The sequence below is a fragment of the Corvus brachyrhynchos genome, unplaced genomic scaffold (assembly GCF_000691975.1).
Source record: "Corvus brachyrhynchos isolate BGI_N302 unplaced genomic scaffold, ASM69197v1 scaffold209, whole genome shotgun sequence".
NCBI classification, from domain to species: Eukaryota; Metazoa; Chordata; class Aves; order Passeriformes; family Corvidae; genus Corvus; species Corvus brachyrhynchos.
The window spans coordinates 2,562,294-2,583,056 of NW_008246056.1; the positions used below are offsets into that span (position 1 = coordinate 2,562,294).

Genomic DNA, 20,763 nt, shown 5'->3' on the forward strand with positions numbered 1-20,763 from the left:
AAGAGCACGTCAGGACAAGGACTCTTGAACAAGATGGACAAGGACAGCAAGAAAGATATTTTGCTCAGCTAAGGCTAATAACTACCACAGTTCACTGGGAATCAAGATGAACTGAAGAGAAAGGTGTGTTGTGTTAAAGCAAAATAGATTTTAAAATCTTGCCAGTGATTTCAAGAGGTTTAAACACTGAAGAGTGAAAAAGTTTTCATTGTAAAATCTAGCATTTGATTACAGCTTTGTAATTGACTTTAGGGTTTACAGGAAACACACAGCCCAGAAAAAAGCCCAGTAAGAATCTAACAAATCGTAGGGGTTTTTTCACAGATAAGACTTAAGCCTGGCTAGAGGACAAGCAAAATTTATTCCTCTTTAAACTGCAGAGTACCCTTTCTTGAAAACTGAAATGGTGCCTCATAGTGCATTTTGAAACAGGAATGAGTTTTGTTGCTAAAGAGACAAGAAAAGACACTCAAAACCCCTTTCAAAAAGAGCTTTTCAAAATGGGTCTTCTTTCAAGTGGTAATGAATTTTTTTTTTCTTTCTTTCTTTCTTTCTTTCTTTCTTTCTTTCTAAAATTCAAGTTGTAATGTTTTTTCTTTCTTACAGTAAAAAATTATTTTTCTCTTTGGTTTTACCAATCCACCTTCTGGGAATGACAACTTCCAGTGTCATGCTGTCCTACAGTTAGCAGGGTCCCCTTAACTCATCTGCTGGTTTAGTGAAGAGTAGGTCCTACAATAACAATGGTGTCCTGTTCTTCCTTTTTACACCCCCTCCCCCCACTTTTCTCTCCCATTCTTATAAGGAAAACTGAAAAAAACCCATATCTTACTGCAAGAACAGCTGCTATTGGTATGGCTGCATTCATAAAAACTGGGAAAGAGAAACAAAATAAGCATCAGATTATAGGAAATAAGAAAAAGCAGTTTTACAGTAAGCATATAACACTAAAGGATCCAGTTATTTCCAATTCAAGTAATTAAAAAGCCCAAAGGAAAATTACTCTGCAGGAAGAAAGACAACTAAAACATTACTCAACCCTTCTACATTGCAAAAAACACAATTTATATGCAGAAAACATTATTTATCTTTGCTGCAATCAGAGCTGCCAATATTATCTGGAGCCTCCTTACTATAAAGCAAGTCCTAACTGTAATGTCACAATGAAGGTAACAGAAAAATTACTGCAAAAAAATCAGCAATATACATTTTATCCCTTTGAATGTCTGTGTTATGTATTTACCATGCCTTCTTATTTTAATGCCATTACACACAGACAGAAGTGTCACAGGCACAGCTGTATCTCTCTTTAGTTGAAGTTGGGAAGAATGTTCACATGAAAAACAGGATACTCTTCCGAGCACTAAAAACACAGTTACTTACTGGAAAGAGACGTATGGAGTGCAAAGGTTTTGAGGCTGGTGAGCTCTTTCATTCTTGTTTCTTCCACACTTGTACAAAATATGTGCTCCCAGGCATATAGCTTTAATAGCTTAATGCCTTTGAGTATCTCATTGGTTTTCTTTAATCTCTCAGTAGAATAGTCCTTCATTTCAAAAGAAAATCAGAAGAAAAATTGATGACTGTTTGTAGTCTTAATGAGAACCCTCTTTTCTCCTCACTTCTGTTGCAAAATTCATTTTAAAAAAATTATTGTTTGTTTGTGATTGTGTACAGGCACCATACTGAGAAAAAGAATATAAAATTTCATTTTCTTTTCAGATATTAAAATATTTACAGCCATGAGGGGAAATTAAGTGACCCTTTTCTGCAAAGAAAAATAACTCAGAACATCCCAACCCTTCAAAGAGAGGATGAAACTCAGGGAGGTGGGTTAGTAGGTCAATGGTGTCCATAACAACAGACAGAAACCTAAATGTGTGTATTTGCTGATACAAGAAACATTCTGGGATCCAGTTGTGCAAATAATTGAGATATTTATCAATGTATTTAGCTAATTTCCCCTCATTAAAAAACAGTAATCATAAGTTTTGGTAAAATCATGGATTTTGGTAAAATCATAGTCCGAAAGATGTTATGAGTCAGAGGAATATGAGTCAGAATAGAGCAGCAGGAAAGACTGAGATTATTTCTGAAATTACGCAAAGATAAACCCTCTGTAAAATTTTTACAGGTTATAAAAATTGGCACAACTCAACAGGATTGAAGTGTGTTGCAATTAGATCCATGCATGTCTAATTTGCTTATTGAATATTAAGATACAAAGGATCTCTAAATATTTGGCAACTTAAACATCAAAGGCTTATTTAAAAAGCTCAAGGGTCACAGCAATAAAGTTAAAAATTAGACAAAGGAGCAGAAAACATTTCTAACTGGTGAACTAAATTAGGCAGCAAAACAAACTTACAGCACTGAAGAATTTAGATATTAATAGATAATAATCCATCAGTACCAACTGATTTTTAGAGAATACCAAAGCTTGGGCTGAGATTAAAAAGTCTCTAGAGTTTACAGAGGGAGGTTGTGCACATTCTTTAATACTTTCCTGCTATAATTTATCAGTCATTTGCACTGTTTGCTAACATCCCATGAAATACAACATCTGCGTGTGGGAATAACACCCTTCCATGGAGTGGAATTCAGACAAAATTGTGCTAGTTGGATTAAAAATACTCTTTGTTGAGAAGGCACGTCAAGGCCCACATACTTTTTTGAGATTCTCTTCTGACAAATGTGAGGAAGGAAGAGACACTGAGCCACAGAGAAACAGACAGGGAGGGACGGTGGAATTGAAGGATGGCCTGCCCAAACACACACAATGGTTTTCACTAACTGCAAGAACAGAACCCAGAAACCCTGTTCTCATTTCTGGATCACAAATATCACTGAAATAATTCACTTACAAGAGTGCTCTTCTGAGCCTCAGCCAGCTTGGTGGCTATGAAGTACTGGATGGGAGCTAAGAGCACGATGACAGCGGCCCCGACCAAGGCGCTCACTCCCAGTAGGTTGTAGAGGAGGATCACGCCCATTATTATCTGTGAAGAGAAGAGCAACACAGGGGGAAAAAATGTAGATTTCAATAAGCCAGAACCATACCAAGAGAAAAATGTTTGTTCTTCTAATAAACACTTAAATGGTTCATAGGAATCAGCTGAGCCTGTACTTCAGGAGATCACATTTGGAAAGTGTGGGAAATAAACCCAGAAGCCTTTCTTTCTGACATTAACTAAATAGTTTGTGTTAGTGCCTGGTAGCTCTAAATCCAGACTGGGTTTCCACAAAACTAAAGGAGCACTAAAATGATGGTGCTTGCCCCGAGGCATTTTACAGAGTTCCTGGCCTCAAGTCCTGTTTACACTAGAGCTCCTTACCTCACTCTGGAAGCATTCAGAGGTCTTAGGGCTGTCTTGGATCACATTTGCATTCTGTTGTAGTGTCCCTGTGCAACTGCAGGCAGAGGGACATCTCAGATAGGCACTGAAGCACAAAGCAGATGTGCTGGGACTGACACAAACTGAGCTTGGGCATCAATACCACGCAGCTCTGGAGGAAAATGCTGCCTTAGTCCTACAAAGGGTTTGGGAACACTTCCCACAGAAGTTTACCTGGGAATGGCTGTGATGCAACTGCTGTGATTCTGGTTCCTGAGTTAATTCAAGCTCTGCTATATAAATATTTCTATTAAAAGCTCCACTTTGTGGTGGAGAGATGTCCTCAGTGATAAGAGGGTATCCAGAATTAGTTGCATATCTCATATTTTTATCTCTTAAACAAGTCTGTCTTTAAATCTCCTTTCTTATTATACAACATCAGAAGTAAGAATCAATGGAGTTTAACATTTTTAAAGCAATATTTAGCTTTTCAGGCTCCTCTACTGCAAATGGCCATACCTAGCCACAGCAGTTAGATCACATGTTCATTTAATAATTTTCAAAGTACTGACAGCAACACTTCCACCCACTTCACTGGATGTGAAACAGTGAAATGAAACACTCTATATTATTTTTAATTTCTGTTGCCATGTAACCTTTTTTGCCTTTTATCCATAAACTATTTCATGACACTCTAAACCCTATCCAACCCATTAGTAGTAGTAATATTGCTGACTAATGAAATAGATTACACTCTTAGGAAATTCAGCAGATCTACTGTAAGAATTGGTTCTATCCCCTTTAAAACTTCTTTAATGTCACTGAGATCACTGAAATGTAAGGATCATGCCAAACACAACCTGAGCTAAAATTCTGAAGATGCTACAGGAATTCAAGCTTCACAGAAAAATCAGGATGGCTTAGGTCCTTAAGTAGGCCCTGGCACTTTTGAAGATTTCTTTCAAGCTAATTATCCCAGACTTTCCTTCCTACAGATCTGCCTCCAGTTCTTTCCCAGCCCTGTTAAGAACCAGATGTGTCCAGTGACTAAGTTTGTTTGGAAGAGAGCTCCTCTGAGCATTGTCAGTGCTCATGTCAGTCATGGAGCAGGATTCAATTGCTGTTGGTCCTGCCACAAAACCCAGTTACAAGTGGACACTACAGAATCAATGCTTAGTTCTGATGCCAGGTGGCAAAATAAAAGCAATGGATTTGTGTCAGCAGTGGAAGAAATATGAGCAGGAAAAGGATTGCAGGTCCTACAAGCCACAGACATGGAAATCCTACTAAAAATCCCCTCTCTCTTCACTGGCCCTCAGAGAGACACCTTTCCAGCCCTTGGGCCACCTTTTTGCTCATCAATCTTAGTGGGAAGTGCAGGTTCCTCTCTGGATTTTGTAGTAGTGTCCCAGATATGAATTCTCCTCACCCAGGCTGGAGGATCTCTGAAATCAGGCCCTTACTTTGATGCTCTACCTGAACAGGCATTGCCCACAGATTGGGGCACAGGAACAAGAACCACATTAATTGGTTGGTTTCTATGGCAACCAAGTTATTGATTTGTCCCAGTGTCATCTCTCCCATGGACAAGTTGGATGTAGAAAGCCTCAGGATCTTGTTATATATCATTGCCTGTAAGAAAGGGGGGGGGAAAGGAAGTTATTAAAATAATGTAATTATAAAAGAACAGTAGCAGTGGGATGTTTCAAACTGCATCATCAGCCTTTACCTAGGACAGCCCTTCTCCCAGTCTCTCACCTGAGACAGCGAGAGATGGAGACAGAGTGAGAGAAAGCACAAGAGAGAACACTGACTTTAAAAAACTCCAATTCCTCTTAAAAGATTTGTTGCTTAACGCAGACCTAAAACAGAACAAAAATGACAACAAAACATCAAAATTTAGGAAATTGGCCAAAGAAACTTTTTTAACAAGCATTTGGTGAGCCTGCTTTTCTGTGACACTCTCTGTCAAAGAGATCCTTGTTTCTGATAAGACAGTTAAATTCACGCTGTGAAGTTTGATCAGAGTGGGTATGTATTCCTTTGGGTTTCTCTCCCTTACCTGGCCATTCCTTTCCATAAAATTTGTAGGAGCTTAACAGGGTTTAAAATGAATCAGGGCTAACATCTACGGGATTTTAAAGACAAATATTGTGAGCCCAGTTTGCAGTTATGACCAAACATGAAACACTGCAGCTCCAAGGAAGTTTTAAAAATAATTTGTCCTTTTTGACCCATTTTCTCCATGAATAAAGTATGTCCTGCAGAATTAATCAGAAATGCCTGGTGAATTAAATCAGCTGCATATGGCCCTAAGAGTCCCAATTTTGCTTAGTGGGTGTCACAAAAAGGAGTCACAAAAAGGAGTCACAAAAGGAAACGACCAGGTGCTCTTTCATCCCCAAATCTGTACCATCTACTCTGGGAGAAGGCAGAAAATGTTTGAAGCAGCTCCATCAATCAGGGTGAGCACACAAAAAAAAAAGAAGCTTCCATGCTGAGATGATATTCCCATGGTTAGTTACATCTGGCAAAACATCAGTTCCAGCTTCTGGAGTGCTACTGCTGCCTGTGGAGTTTGGTCTGTGCAGAGCCCTGCTACACCCCCACCACGTGCTGGGCCGGAGCTGCTGGCTCCACTTCATAAACAAGGCTCTCACAGAGGGTTAAGGGATGCTGGGGTTACAGACACAGTCCTGCAGATGAATCACTCCCGTCCCATCCCACAGGGCTCTGTGCTAAAGGGCATAAATATCCAGTCACCACCCCCGATGCATGCACAGAGTTCCCATAAAACAAGGACGCTCTGCAGATGACTCCATCCACAGTCAGCAGAAGCGAACCCATAAGCAAACGAACAAAGCAGATGCAGAGTCAAAATGACACTGCTGATCCTCATCTATCTCTCATTGTCTGCAAAGATGTATTTTTATATGCATGGGTTTTTCTGGGTGTTAAACTTCCGCAGGTTAAAATGATGGGATAAGTTTTTAGCAAAAGGAATTGCTGCCAGCAGTTTGCCAGCACTATTTTGTCCAGTTTTCTGTATAAAAATACAGCACATATCTTCCCTGAAACCATGACTTCAAGCTTGGTCTTCAGATAAAGAATGAGACAAATGAAAGCACAAAGATGGAGCTATTATTAGTGAATCTCCTGGCAGATCTTTGCTCACCAGTAAAGCACCCCGGAGGTTGATGCCAGTCTCTGTAGTCACATAGTAGGAGGCCTGCAGGAATGTCCTTTGCAGGATAAGGGCCAGGAAGAGAAGGACTGCCAAGACATAAACATTCCTGAGGAAATCCTCCAAGGCAAGGTATGAGTTTGATGGATCCTTCACCTGAAAAGAAAGAAAAAAATTATGCAAGTGCCATAGGAGGGACTGTATATTCCTGAGAAGCTGGAAACAAGCAAATTCAATCATTGCATTGGAAAGAAACATACTGATGGTACTATGGGAAAGTTATCGAAATCAGATTTCTCATTGACCTCTATATCAAAATTATTTGGATACAAATTAAAAACTCCGCTCCTGTTCCAAAGACTAAGGATTGAGATCTTTTAGCAGTTCTAAAATGATTTAGTTTTAGCAGGAAAGGAACAATAAGATTGCCATGTCTGCCTTGTCTTTAGTTTCCTCATCAAATTCTGGTGATTTGTAGGATAGAAATGCTACTCAGTAGAAAATAAAGCTCATTCCACCTGCATCACAGAGAAGCTGCAAGAAAGTATTTTTTATTGTATGGGATTAGTTATTTATGTTGCATTTGCATATTATGGAAACAATTCCTTCCAGGAATATAGTCTATGATACCCATAAAATCTGAATAACATAAGACTATACATGCCAGTATTCCCCACAAAATGAGATTTAAATGCCTCAACATGGAAGAGAAAAAAAATCTTGTTTAAAGCCCTTTGTTTTCATTTTCTAGTTTTTGTGTTCACTGTTCTGCTCTGTTTCAGGCAGAAAAGGAAACAAATGTACCAAAATACTCCAAGGAAGACTGTTCCTTTGGTATTTCCGATCCAGCTGGAAGCAGGATGTACTGTAATTCTTAGAGGGGAAAAAAAAGGAAAAAAAAAAGAAGGAAAAAGCCTGTTCTACTGAAATATCCAGCCTGATTCTGAGAATAAAGGTTTGGGCAATATAGGAAAGAAAGCCATCTGCCCAAGATTCATTGAAAAAAGGGTTGCTTAAGTGCATGGTTGGTCAGACAAATATATTGAAAACTTTTCTCTTAACGTTCTGCTGCATCTAACTTCCCCTTGTTTTCATAGTGGGGATATAAATAAGAAAATAACATTTGTAGATACCTTTTTTCAATGTATATAGAGTTCTCAGGAATTAAGGCAGAAGAAGCATAAAATTAAATGTATTCACATTAATTGGAACTAGAGAGAATTTAAAGGAGAAATGTTTAATAGCAAGAACAGCCAAGAGAAAGTTTATCAAAATCCATAAATTAAAGGCAAATGTATTCTGAAATGTATCCAAGAGAAATAGTGACTGTCACCAAGCCAAGTGGTTTCAAGATCTCCAATGATTCCAACCTTCCCTTTAGCCAATGCTGATTAAAACTTTTTAAAAAGCCACAACTGAAACCCCTCCACTGAAGAGTACAAAAAGATAAAGGAAGCAAAGGATTCCTAAATCTGAGATCCAGAAATCATTTTCAAGCTTAAATACCTTGTTTGTTCACCATGCAAAAAACCCCAACATTTTTGAAGGCAAAACATGCACTTTGCCCTGTAACTCTGTGGCTCAAATCCAGCTTGTGCAGGTTCAAGGATGATAAAAAGCTTTGTTTGATAAGCTGTACAATTAAACTCTCCTTCAGTGCAGTGAAAGCCTCAAGCCAAATTGAGACCATCAGTCAAGAAAATTAATGTCAGGAGTGAACAGCCAAGAAAAAGATATTTGGGTAGTGATGATAGTCAAATACTTTATCTGGAGAGGAAAATGCTATTCCATTACATACCTATCTGCTCATTCAGAGACAAAACACTCCAGAAACTGTATGGAGATGTTTCTCTATCAGAAAACAAATGCAGGAAAATGTCTTTGTCATTTCTTCTCTGCTGTCAGTAAAATAATTTTACCTGTATCTTTTCATTAGTTACTAATAAATTCTTTTTCTTGTAATAGAAAATGTTCTGTATCAGAGGCTTGCTCAGTGTTTAGAGGTGATCTCAGAAAGTTCAGTCTCAGTGAAACGTGAAATGAGCAGTGATCTGGCATCTCTTGTGCATCTTTATGATCAAAAAATGCCATTGAATAAAGTGGATACTTTTCAATTTCTCACATGTGCCAACACATTTCCTCACAGCAGCAACCAACACAATCAGCCACAAACAGGGACTGGCTACTCTCAGCTTCCCAGTAAAAAAACAGATTTCAGAGAGCTCAAAACTGTTAGTGAAGTATAAACTGACAAATGGATAGGAATTAAGCAAAATTCCCAGGCTGAATGCACCACTGAGGCACCACCAGTGCGTGTCCTGCCTGAAACAAACAGGCACAGTTGAAGAGGAGCAGAAAAGTCGTTCCTTCTTCCCAGAACTGCTGGGGTCACTCCATCAAGACAGGCAGCTGGGGAGCTGAGGGGAGCCTCCACAATCTGTGTTCCGTTCCTACCCAAGGCTCCCACTGCTCAGGTTTTTAACTTGACTGTCTCTCACAACAGAAATATTCAATTTGCTTGAGAGAAACCGTAATAATACAGTGTAGACCACAGACCTATCAAAGCATGCAGCCAGCTGTCTTAAATACCTGCTATGACTCTAAAACTACTACCAGAGCCATTCAATCCACGTTGTCAGGTTACCTTTTCTGTGGTATTTGTACTATTAGTTGTATTCTGGAAGCCCTGGACAATGCCAGAAATGCACAGTGGCCCAGCAAAGCCCAGCAGGTCGGCCAGGTAGCGGAAGGTGCTGCTGAGCAGGATTGGCCGTCCAAAAGCACTGTACATGGCCAACCAAATGGAGGGGCTCCGGTTGGGATGGTCCTCCACCTTTTTCTGGAAAACAGAAACAGGTACCCAGGCATTAAGAGAAGCCTCCCAGGCTCTATATGGCAACATTCCTGTCTGGATGCCTAAATGGTTCCAGAAAGGTGTTTTGGACCAGGTGAGGCAGCAAACACATCATAATTATCAACAGATTTCAGACATTCTTCACAGCAAGTTCAAATTCTGCCTCCCCTTGCTAACTGTGGTTTCTCACCTCTATATCCTACCACTTTCCTGAACCTGTGAACACAGGAATGCAAGCACAGATTATCATCCTGGCAGGCAGCCATTGTCCCTTGCACATGTGTGCTCAGGGAGAGCTCTGACCTTTCAGCCCTTTGCTCACGTGGGTAATCCTGGTTTCACAGTAGCTGTGAAACCACTTGATCCAGTAAAGGCTTCTGATTGCAGGAAAAATACATGACAATTACAAGAACATAGTTTAATTTAATTTACCTGGAATTTTTTCCATCTCTTGGATGCCTTCCAAGATGACACAGTTCAACCAATCAATGATAACTGTGCTCAAAAAATTAAAGCAGAAGACCAGGATGGGAGGTAAGATTAATTCAATCAAGGGTCCTTTCTAGCCTTCAGATCTGTGAATTTACACAGTATCACAGCTCTTGGCTAAAACACCAACCAGCAGATATGTCTCAGTGTAATCAGAAGAGTTCTGATATCTCTGAGGTCCTTTCAATTTAACGAAGGAAGAGTTTTACTGACCAGAGCTGTGCTCTGCAGAGTGCTTCCTTGCAGTTCAGGCGGCAGCTTTTGACACTTTAAACAAGCATCTGTCATTTCTCAAGCAGCACAGATGCCTGCAAGCTGCAAGCCAAGCCAAGCCCTCTTGAGCCTTCACAGAAACATTTTAAGCACAGCCAAGCAACAACCACCCCCTGCCCCAGCAAATTCACCAAAGAAAAGCAAGTGTTTCTGTAACCTCCCTGGCTGCCTCGTCTTTTTTTCCTTTTTTCTCAGTTTTTCCTTTTTATGCTGTTTCCACAGTGAGATGGATCATGTGTGTGGTGCCAAAATGTGCAGGTGGACCAGGTGGCTGCCAGAGACTGGGCCAGGCCAATGCCAAGGAGCTTAGGAAGGAGAAATAAGCACCATGAGGTCAAATCAGAGCTACCATTCCAGAAAGGGGTGAGAATGAAATTGCTTCCTCTGAGGAGGTAAAGAGCACCGGGGCCTTGTGTGAGTTGCCCAGAAAAAAGGCTCTGAATTTGTGGCCTAATGGGTTTTGAGCTTGAGTGCCCTAAAAGGGTTAATAATTTAATAACCTGAACAGCTTGAGAGGAGCTAAGCTAATTTATTGGGTAAACAGCTGCCATCTTTTGGAAAAAAATTGTTATATTATTCTGGGCAGAATTATTCAATTAATGGTAAATTTGGTAAACGGCAAAGGTAAATTCTTATTCCTCTAACAATAGCCATTTTCATTATTACTACAATTCACACCTTGGTCATCACTACGTGAAATCTGTTCCCTTTTCGTTGGAAAAAATACTAATTAATTTATCTAATTTATTGCTAAACACTGTTTTTTCTTCTTTTTTAAATCAGGATTTCATATTAGCTGAAGCATGTAATGGGAAGAGGGGAGAAAGATTTTTTTTCTAATCATAATTTGTTTTCCAGAATGGTCCTTGATTGTTATGGGCTTGCATAGAATGTTGCTGTGTTGATTAACCAGTCTGGGCTACTGTTCTCAGCTGTGGCACTTGATTAGGTTTTCCTTGTCTTTGTCAACTTCCTCTCAAATTCCTGTAATTTTCTCTACCTTGGCCAATCCACAGTTGGAATAAAGGGCAGTGAGACAGTGCTTGCTGATAAATCAAGTCACCTGTAAGGTTTGCCTCAGTAAATGTGGAAATCTGACTCTTCTCATAGTTCTGGAGCTGGCAGCATGAGCCTGGTGATGAAGAGCAATGCCCTGTTCCTGTGATTTATAATTAACACAATTTCCTGGGTTTTTGCCCTAGCAGGTAAGATCCATAATGGCACATGAATAGCAGGCATAGGAAACTGATGGCCCTTGACTTTAAAAATTGATTTTTCTATTACATGCCCAAAAGAAAAGCTTTCTATTGACCATTGGCACAAACTATACAGGATTTAGGTTGGTGGGCTAAGCCAAATGCAATATCGATGTGCTAAATCTATTTTTGGATATGTGATATATGATGCACTGGTATGTGGTGTGAAACATCTAGGCTGCTTCTACAGAAACTGAAACAAAAGCCAAGCAACAGCAGACACAGGATCTCAGGTTTTTTTGGGCAGGGGGGCAGTAAATGGAATTATGTGAGAATTGATACAATTATTTCCATTTTCATAGCATGCAGAAGAAATAGCAAGACAATGTGAGCTGTCTCAAAAGCATTTTACAATATAGAGTATTCATGGTCATGTTCAGCACCTTTCATCAAGGTGTGATAGGAAGGGTTTGGGAAGGAACAGGAGTTTTCTCTCTGCAGGGCCACGGAGCACAGCTGAGATCAGCTACTTCCAGGCACAGGCAGGGGTAACCCGACTTAATCCAGAGGAGGCTGTGGGGCTCCCCTCCCCAGTTACAGGAGATTAGCGTAAAATACACACTTGGCAGCAGAGACAGTGGCATATCACCTCCTCCAGACTGCAGACCACACTCCAATCTGAAGAATTTTCCTAATTACGTGGCTGTTTTCTGGCCCAACCAGGCACAAGCCAACACATTTCTGGACGGGAACGAACTGCAGTGAGTTCCACTGCCTGGCTCCTTGGATCTGCTTTAGCCATTTGGTTTACTTTAACGTTATCTACAAATACCAGTTTACTTCAGGGTTACAGCCTGATTTTGAAGAGTAGCACAAATGTGTGGTAATCTCAAGACTTTGGACAACTACAGAACACAAAATATCTGATGTAAAGCAGCATCAGAAATGTAGGTGAGTGTAACTGCATAAATAACATTTATGCAAGTGTTTATATGTGCATGACACACACTGAGGGAAGCTACACACTGAAAGTTTGTGCTCATGCACACAAGCAATAGCACGTTTAACTTGCCTTTTGGCAACTGAACTGCATTTTTGGGCAGGCACAGACAGCACCTGCAGATGTGAATGAGCTACAGACAAATGCTGGCACCCAGCTGTTGTGCCTGTCATCAAGAATGGCACAGACTCAGGTCCTTGGGTCATGTAGGTGCATATCCCTCTTTAAGTCGGGCTTAGGCACCTTAAGGAGATGGCCTAAGGGATGCATCTCTCCCAAGCTGCTGTGAAAAGCTCAGTTCCAAAGACTCAGTAGCTTTCTGCCTAAAGCAGAAGGATCCTGATCTCTGGTCTCTGTAATCCTCGACTGCAGAAGGAAAGAGAAGCAACCTATATCTGTTAAAATATAACCAATTGTACTGATTATTCTTTCATCTCAGAAGGCACAGAAAGGAGCCTGCAGCTCCATTAGGTGGTAGGAGCAGAGAGCTGCCTAAATGCATCCAGAAGTTTCCCTGGAAAATCCTGCCCTACCCAGTGAGTTTTCCCAGCCATGCTTTCTGTACTGGGTCTGGCCGGGATGGAGTTAATTTTCTTCATAGCAACCTGTAGGGTGCTGTGTTTGAGTTTGGTGACTAAGTCACTGCTAAGACACCAGTCTTTTGGCTATTCTTGATGTGTGGTTTTGGCTATTTCTCTGTCTGGAGCAAAAAAAAAGGTGAAGATGAGTGTTTCCAGCTGAAATTATGGACAGAATGTCTTCCAGTTTCATAAGTAGCTAAGATTTAAACAAATCTTTCAGTATTAAAATCTAGCAAGTGATCAGTCTGTTGTGGTTTTAGTTTCCAATTGCACTCAGTTTGGCAACTCTCTCCTGCTATAAATTTACTTGAAACCAAACAGTAACTATTGGATTGGAACTTCCTAGGCCAATGTTTCACCTTGGAACAAACAGTCCTAAGTTAAAAGTTCCTAAAACGAGGATTTCATGAAAGCTGAAGAAATTCAAAGTGACGCTTTGGCTTTCTAAGGCCGAACAGTGACATGGACATCTGTGGTTACCTTTTGCTCCTCATAGGCTTCTTTGAGACAGACATAATTTGTCAGTGCTCTCATTGCAATTGGGAGCTTCCCAATGGCCTTCAGGTCCACAGGTTTCTTGTGAGCAGATATAATGAGAGTGTTCATCCACCAGTAAGTTGCCTTTGAGAGCAAATTGACAAAGGGCTGTAGGAACCTCACCCCGAGATCCTGCAGATCCTCTGGAGGCTTTACTTTCTGAGGGTTCATGAAGAACACATACCTCTGGAGAGGAGAAAATAGACAACATGGGCTCAGGAATTATCTTATTCATAGTAATTTCTTAGTAAAAACTATGTGCAAGACAACCACAAATTTGCATTTAAAGGTAATTATATGTTGAATTTAAATATAAATTTGCATGTAAATGGGAGCATTTCCATTTTGACAGATAACTTGGCAAAAAATTGACCAACATGGCATGTGGATACAGCTCCGTACCATATCAGTACCACTTATCTTGAGCTGAACAACAGCAAAAATGAATTCTTGGAAAATAATTATATTTTAAATTATCATGGGTAAGAACATATGCTGACACATTCACTACATAAATAGTTCATCAGCACTAACACGCCACATATTTTAAAGATTGCATCCACACACCTATACCATCCTCATGTGCACAAATACACATCTATCTATACAAATATGTGTGCACTTTGTGTGGGTAGATACACACAGGCACACACACCAAGCCCAGGGGATACATCAAGAACATACATTTTAAAGAGACCTAAATCACCACTGATTTCCACAGAATTAACCAAACATTTATGGCCAAGCTAAACTCGGGCCTAAACTTGACACAAACCAGAGTTCCTGGGACTAAGGACCCATCTTCATCCCCATGATACCACTGATATTTTTCCAGATCCTGAGGAAGAAGCCACATACCCTGACTCGGATGACATTGATCTCCACTGCCATCAGCAGCCCGTAGAGGATGACCATTATTCCAGTGATGCAGAAACGCAGCTGAGAAAAAGGCACCCCGTCCTGGCAGTATCTGACAAGCTTGATGGTTTTGGTGACAAAGGCCATTATCCAGTAAAGGAAAAGAGCTGTAAAACAGGTGCAAGTGCATAATTTTAAAAATAAATAATAAATAAGTGTAACTACACCATTTTAGCTTCCATGGCTTGGTACAATGCAGGCCCAGTGATCCTCTATGTCACCAGCCACTGTTTTCTTTCCTGGGCCACAACCCTTCAAAAAGATCCACAATGGCAGATATTCACACGGGTAAGAAAGTCCATTGAAGGGGACTTCCTCTGAAGAGGAACTTTGCTCTTAAAGTGAAGGAAAAGGCACATAGCTTAACAAATGTCATATTGCCTCTTTGAAAAAGCAAGGTGCATCCCAAGTGAGAATATGGAAATGTGCTCATTTTGAAAACGAGTTTATGGAAAGTAGTGTTATCCTGCATCCTGGCTGGTATCTGTCAGGGGCTTGTTCAGGTGGTTGAGTTGCAGGCAATTTGGACAATATACCTGTATGGAACATTATTCTGCAATGTCTAGTCAGACCATCTCCTGACTGAGAGAGCAGATGGGATAATCTCAGAATCAGCTGCAAAATATGTTGAAAAAGAGCAGCATCTGCACAGGATGGTTTGTGGTCAGATCACTTTTCAAAGTGGCCTTTTGAAACAGACCTTTTGAATGCAGACAAGGTTTTCCTCAAAATAATGAGCAGTGTCAAAAAACACCTAAAAGCTCATGATAGAAATGCGACAGGCATGCAAGGCTTTCTCTTTTGTGATAAATTTAAAAGCAGTTTTCAATGTGTACCTTGTGAAAGGTGCAGTAACTCCTATGATACTACAGCTGGAAGAGCAGAGAATTATTCCTCTCTCTTTTAATATTCTCTTCACCATCCTCTTCAACCTACACAAGCTGACTTTGGCTAATATACTGGGATTTTTAAGAGTAAATAAATATCAGACATAGACTTACCCAGCAGTAACTTTGGAAAGTTGGATGTTTCAATATTATGGTAATAGACTATGGATACTGTCCCAGCCACAAATCCCATTATAGCTGGTAGAAAGAGATGCAGGTGGCGAGATTTCATTTGTCTGAAAATAAGTAAGGTATAAATTAGTGAATCTGGTGCCTTTTTTTCAGCATTGTGTGAAACCATAGGTGTTCTGATCATCTATTTAAGAGGACAAACACGACTTTCCTAGAGACAAAAAGATTTTTGTCCTCATGAGTGCTTTAACTTTGGTCAATATTTGCTTGCCATTATAGCTCGAAAGAAGAATTAATGCTAAGAACAACAGCTTCACCTTCATCCCATTAAAACCTGGACAGTTCATGAAAGGATTCTATGAAGTCTTTGGGGGAAAACCTCCTCATGGCTTACTAGCCAGCCCGGCAGGCATTAACACTGTTCATTAACAAATGCAATTAGGGTGGTTAGCCACCACACTCTGCCACTTACGTGTCAGAAACAATCCCCTCTGCTATTTCACACACGTGCACGAACAGCAGGGTGAACGTCAGGATCCACCGCAGGTTGTGCCCAGGGAAGTGCAGCCAGGTATTGTGGTGAATCTGCACTTTGGAGCTCTGGCTTCCCCAGCCTGGGAAACAATAAGATGGGAAGAGGAAGGTTATCTCACAGCCAGTCAGTGACTGATCTGGTTATCAATTTTCTGGGCACACTTATACGCAATCAACACAAGACTACAAGGGCTGTTGTTACTAAAAAGATGACCCAGGAGTGTCTCAGTTGCCCCATAATTTAAATCAAACCCTGGACAAGGAGACAATACTTTTCCCAAATTACAGTCAAAGAGAAATCATCCCTGGCTGAGAAAAAGGATAAGAAAACAAAAAAAACCCCAAACATCCCAAGTGTCACGCTCAGACAACAGGGACTGACAGATTTGAAATGATGGCATCCTCACGTCTTTCATAGTCACAGACAGGAGCAGGAAAAATTCCCAACTGATATAAAAGCTGCATCCTCAAAGGAGGCCTCCAAGATACATTTACTTGAAACAAGTAACATTTATGATCTGTTTCAGGCCTGTTTGGGAGCACAGTCTGAGGGAATGCTGAACAGTGATTTCACAGCTTCTGTCCCTCAGGCACAGCCCAGCCTCCTAGGCCTCCGCATTCCTGGCCCTTTAAAGCTCCCAACACAACGCCAGGACTCAAATGAATCAACAAATTAAACCTGAAGCCTATTTCCATGTCATCACCTCAGATGTCACTTGTCCTTTCCAGGCAAGATCCTCTCTGAGGCCAGCAACCCAGCAAGAAGCGGGACACAGAGGATCTGAGGGGGGTGACCGGGCAGGGGGAAGCTGAGGCCTGACCACAGGCTGACTCCTCATGGTGGCGAGCCTGGGCCTCTGTCCCTTCCCACACGGATACAGGGTTGTCCTGAGTCAGGAAGCCCAAAAGTCCCTCTTACTGTAAGGCAACTCCTGGAATTCCCTGACAGGCTTCCCAAAGCCCGTAGAGAATCCCAACAACAGCACATTTTGGGGAAGTAAAGAAACCAAACAAAAAGAAACCATTTTGATTTTGATTTTGTGCTTTTGATACACAAGGATGCAGCATCTCATCGTGCTTAGAGGCTCCTCAGGTGACTTAGGAACACACAAACCAGAACCTAAGTTAAGTCATTCTTGGAAACTGTCAGGATTTCACCATTTCATCCTTGTTTAATAAGCAAAATACTGCAGGAACCAATTATTCTCTCTTCTCCTTTGAGAGAAGCATATCTCAAGCATTTTCCATCATTTTCTGAAACTTTTCTAATCTAATGTGGTTTTCTTTGACCTTGCTCCTATCTTTGTCTCTCCCAAGCTGCTTTTCATTTTTTCTCTGCCCATACATCTGCACAAACACAGCTCATCACCAAATTTCTGGTTTGGAGTCAGACTGTACCAGGGGCTCCAGTTGGCTTTTAATGCTCTGTTCAACAACTATTTGTCCTGATAATTAGCATACAAAATAGAAACCAAATAATTACATACTTACATAAATAACATACAATTTAAACTAATTTTTTGTCCTAACTTTATTATGAAATAGAAGGAATTTTCAGTGGCTGCAGTACTATTTCAAAATTGATTGGCTAATACCTCTAAAAACAATCGAAGCAGCACTTGATGTTAGAATGTTCTCAAATATTATCTCTGCCCTCAGACCTTGCACTGTACTTCCATCAAACACTTCTGCACAAAGCCCTGTCCTTCAAGGATGACTTGCATCTCACCTCAAAGGAAGAGCCAGCACTGAGGTAAAAATCCAGCACTGTTGGAGAGAGTTTCCATAACCCTGGGGTTTCTTTCTAGTCTTTGGTTATTAATTTGTTAGAATTTGTTTCTTATTCTCTTGCTTAATTATTTAATTAGATTTTAGTCACTGGATCATGTCACAATTAGGTAGAGAGTGTCTTAACCCACAGGTTCCTGTAGCCTTTTATTAAAGCACTTTGAAGTCTTTTACATAATGAAAGTCCCTAAATCTCAAATTTAAATTCAAATCTTCCTTGTGGAAGAAATTAATACAATGTACATATGCAACACCAGGAAGGTAACAGGGAAGAACTGACATGGCCATTTCTCATGCAGTTGTCAGGAGAATATTAATTTTCACTAATACTTTTGATGGTTATTCAAGTCTCTTAATCTCCTATGATCAGTTAGCCACTGTTTGACATCTCTGGAGAAGTATTAAATTGCGTTTATTTCACCACTGCAAATTAACTGGGATAAAAAGACCACTATAGAAGAAAAGTATCATTAGAGTACTAGCTTAGATGGGTTTTTTTACAAGACTGTGTGAGTTGGAGCCCCTCCACTGTCCTAAATTCCTCAGGAGGGATTTATCATTTCTTATTATTCATTCCTGTGGGGGAAAAAATTATCTCTATTGCTCTACTTTCATTTACAAATGCTGGCAAAAGAAGGAATTATTCTATTTTAAATATTTCCTACACTTCTCCTAGCCTTGGATCCAAGGTGAACATTTTGGATATTCTCTATAATTCATGTAACTTCAAGGAAATTCAGACCCACTGCCCTAAGTCTTCTAATATCTAATAATAGCAAAGGTTGCAAGTTGCCAGTTTCAAATCTGAAGAAAACTTCTACAGAGAGAAGTTTCACAGCATTGGGATCTGACCTCTCTGGTTCTCATCCATCTCTTCATGCTGATTAGTCAGATTTGTATCTAAAATTCCCACATTTCAGTGGGTTGGCCTCACGTCCTCTGGGTGAAGCCATTCTGCCTCCTCTTTTTCAGAATTCATAAATACAAAGCATCCAATGGTTTCACCGAGCCCATACAAACATGATTGAGTATAAATACATGCTCTAGTGTTTTTGGGATGGCAGAACTCCATGGAATAACTCACCAATGAACAAAATTGGGAAGGTGATAAAGAGCAGGAAGACATGAGGGACCAAGTTGAGGGCATCCACAAAGCAGACGTTCCTGAGGACGCCAGCACTGATGTTGTAGGCTGAGGTATTGTCATTACCACAAAATGCGAGTCCCATCTCTTCCAGAGGGTCTGGCTACTACAGAAAAGAGAGAATTGTTGACTACCAAGAGTGCTGGCATTCCCCTTGGCTAAAGACAAAATAAATATAATAAAGAAACTGGGAAGGAACAACCCATAGAGAATAACACAGTCGTATTTTGAAAATTATTTCAGGCTATGTCAAATACAAGCACATTAGAAGGCTATGTTTATACGACATTAGTATTATTTATATTTTGATAATATTCTTTATATTTAGCTGCATTCATTATTTAAGTGCTATTTTTAAATACATTATGCTATAACTTCTAGTGCTCATTATAGGCACAAACACTATGCTGCAAAAGCTCTGTAAGAATATAAAGAAAGAAAGTAGAAGATTTGAATACTAAGTATTTCCATTTCTCATCACAAAACCCAAATGGACAGAAGCTGATTTCTGTGTGTTGCTGTTTCTTTGGTGAGCCAACACTGTCTGTGCAGTATCTCCAACAATTTGTTGCACTGCATTCCCAGTGCAAGCTCTGAACCTTTGGTATTTGTGATCTGGCAGCCTTGCACTCACTGATATTTTGTATTTCTTCATTGTCACGTAGAACAATGGACACATACATGAGACATTACAAATAAATGACAAACTCTTAACCAAAGTAGATTGCCTAGGCAGTAAATCAGCACTTATGCTGGATCCTGAACGCCCTTATGCTTAGACTCATCCCAGCAGTCTCTGACTTCCATGATTTCTTGTGAGATTATCTTTGTACACCAAGATAAGCTCCTGTGTTTGTGGTTGCAGAGCGTGGGCCATAGAGTGACCCAGAATTATGGCCAGGTTCTGGCTCATGGCAACCTGTGCATCATTTATTTTCATTCTTCTTTACAAGATCAAACAGGATTGCAAAGTCTTTGCTTGCTCATTTCTTTGCCTGAGACTTACACAGCAACAGAGTGCTGTAGAATAAGTTATGCAAACTCATTCACCCACACCTTTTTCCTTTCTCGAATTTTACATGCTAAAATAGAAGGAATATATTTAATTCAGCAGAGCATCTGTCTGCAACAACGTTGGCATTAATGAGTTTTGCAGAATCAGAACAGGATAGAGATGCAAAAAATGCATGAATGCTGTTTAAAAACAAAAAAAATCAGCTGAATGGGGAGAAAAAGGTTTCCTTCTTTCCTCAAATAGCTCAATTAGTTCTGTAAGTTTAAACAAGGTAATCATAACAAGGTAAGCATAAACTACACAAGTAGTCCCTTAGAGACAGAATAAACATGCAGACTTTCCCAACAATACAGAATTCAAAGAGGCACTTTGAACCTCTGCTAAACCCCCTTTTCGCTTTTAACCAAGTTCTTTTTGGATCTGAAAGCATAACCCGTATCAAAACACATCAGTGAAGAGGAGTTTCTTTGAAAGGAGTGTGATAAATGCATTCCCTTTCCCAAATATAACAGCAGTTTATAGCTGAGATTTGCCAGAAGTTAAGCATAACTCGCATTCACGTACTCACTGTGAGGCAAAAGCTGAGGGTCAACCGACTCAAACTTCAGGAACCACCACCTGCTAACAGTCCATGTGCTGTAACACAATTTGATGGAGAGTTTGGCCCATTCTCTATAATGAATAGAGTGATATGACCACTATCATTCTATCAGTTTGTTTCTCTATCAAAATACATTCATAAATGCATAAGGCTAATAACAAAAAAAAGAAACACTCTGTTAATGTGGGCTCTGTCTGAATATATCGAGGAGTTATTAGCAAAAAAAGATGGAACTTTAAAAACAAACACACAGGGGCTGTTTGGGTTTAATTTGTAAAAGCTTGACATGTCTTTT

General features: G+C 40.1%; 1 protein-coding gene and 1 long non-coding RNA gene across 16 annotated transcripts in view; one reads left to right on the forward strand and one right to left on the reverse strand.

Annotated features, from left to right (window-relative positions):
* Positions 1 to 20,763, reverse strand: part of ABCC9 (ATP binding cassette subfamily C member 9) — a 68,826-nt gene that overhangs the window by 41,495 nt on the left and 6,568 nt on the right. For 7 of the 15 annotated variants that reach the window (XM_017745839.1, XM_017745840.1, XM_017745853.1 and 4 more), the window contains 13 exons: positions 20,436 to 20,539; positions 18,793 to 18,958; positions 15,859 to 16,000; positions 15,369 to 15,490; positions 14,308 to 14,474; positions 13,393 to 13,635; positions 9,164 to 9,358; positions 6,511 to 6,675; positions 4,812 to 4,967; positions 2,865 to 2,999; positions 1,384 to 1,546; positions 833 to 873; positions 504 to 506 (listed from right to left, as the gene is read on the reverse strand). In XM_017745839.1, coding sequence (XP_017601328.1) covers positions 504 to 506; positions 833 to 873; positions 1,384 to 1,546; positions 2,865 to 2,999; positions 4,812 to 4,967; positions 6,511 to 6,675; positions 9,164 to 9,358; positions 13,393 to 13,635; positions 14,308 to 14,474; positions 15,369 to 15,490; positions 15,859 to 16,000; positions 18,793 to 18,937 — 1,677 coding nt within the window. In that variant the 5' untranslated portion in view covers positions 18,938 to 18,958; positions 20,436 to 20,539. Of the gene's footprint in view, positions 1 to 503; positions 507 to 832; positions 874 to 1,383; positions 1,547 to 2,864; positions 3,000 to 4,811; positions 4,968 to 6,510; positions 6,676 to 9,163; positions 9,359 to 13,392; positions 13,636 to 14,307; positions 14,475 to 15,368; positions 15,491 to 15,858; positions 16,001 to 18,792; positions 18,959 to 20,431; positions 20,540 to 20,763 lie in introns of all 15 variants that reach the window. The other 8 variants (XM_017745847.1, XM_017745848.1, XM_017745841.1 and 5 more) reach the window with 6 other exon arrangements.
* Positions 11,035 to 14,379, forward strand: LOC108449523. The gene is made up of 2 exons (XR_001865686.1): positions 11,035 to 11,340; positions 14,285 to 14,379. It is a non-coding gene; the product is annotated as an uncharacterized LOC108449523 (long non-coding RNA).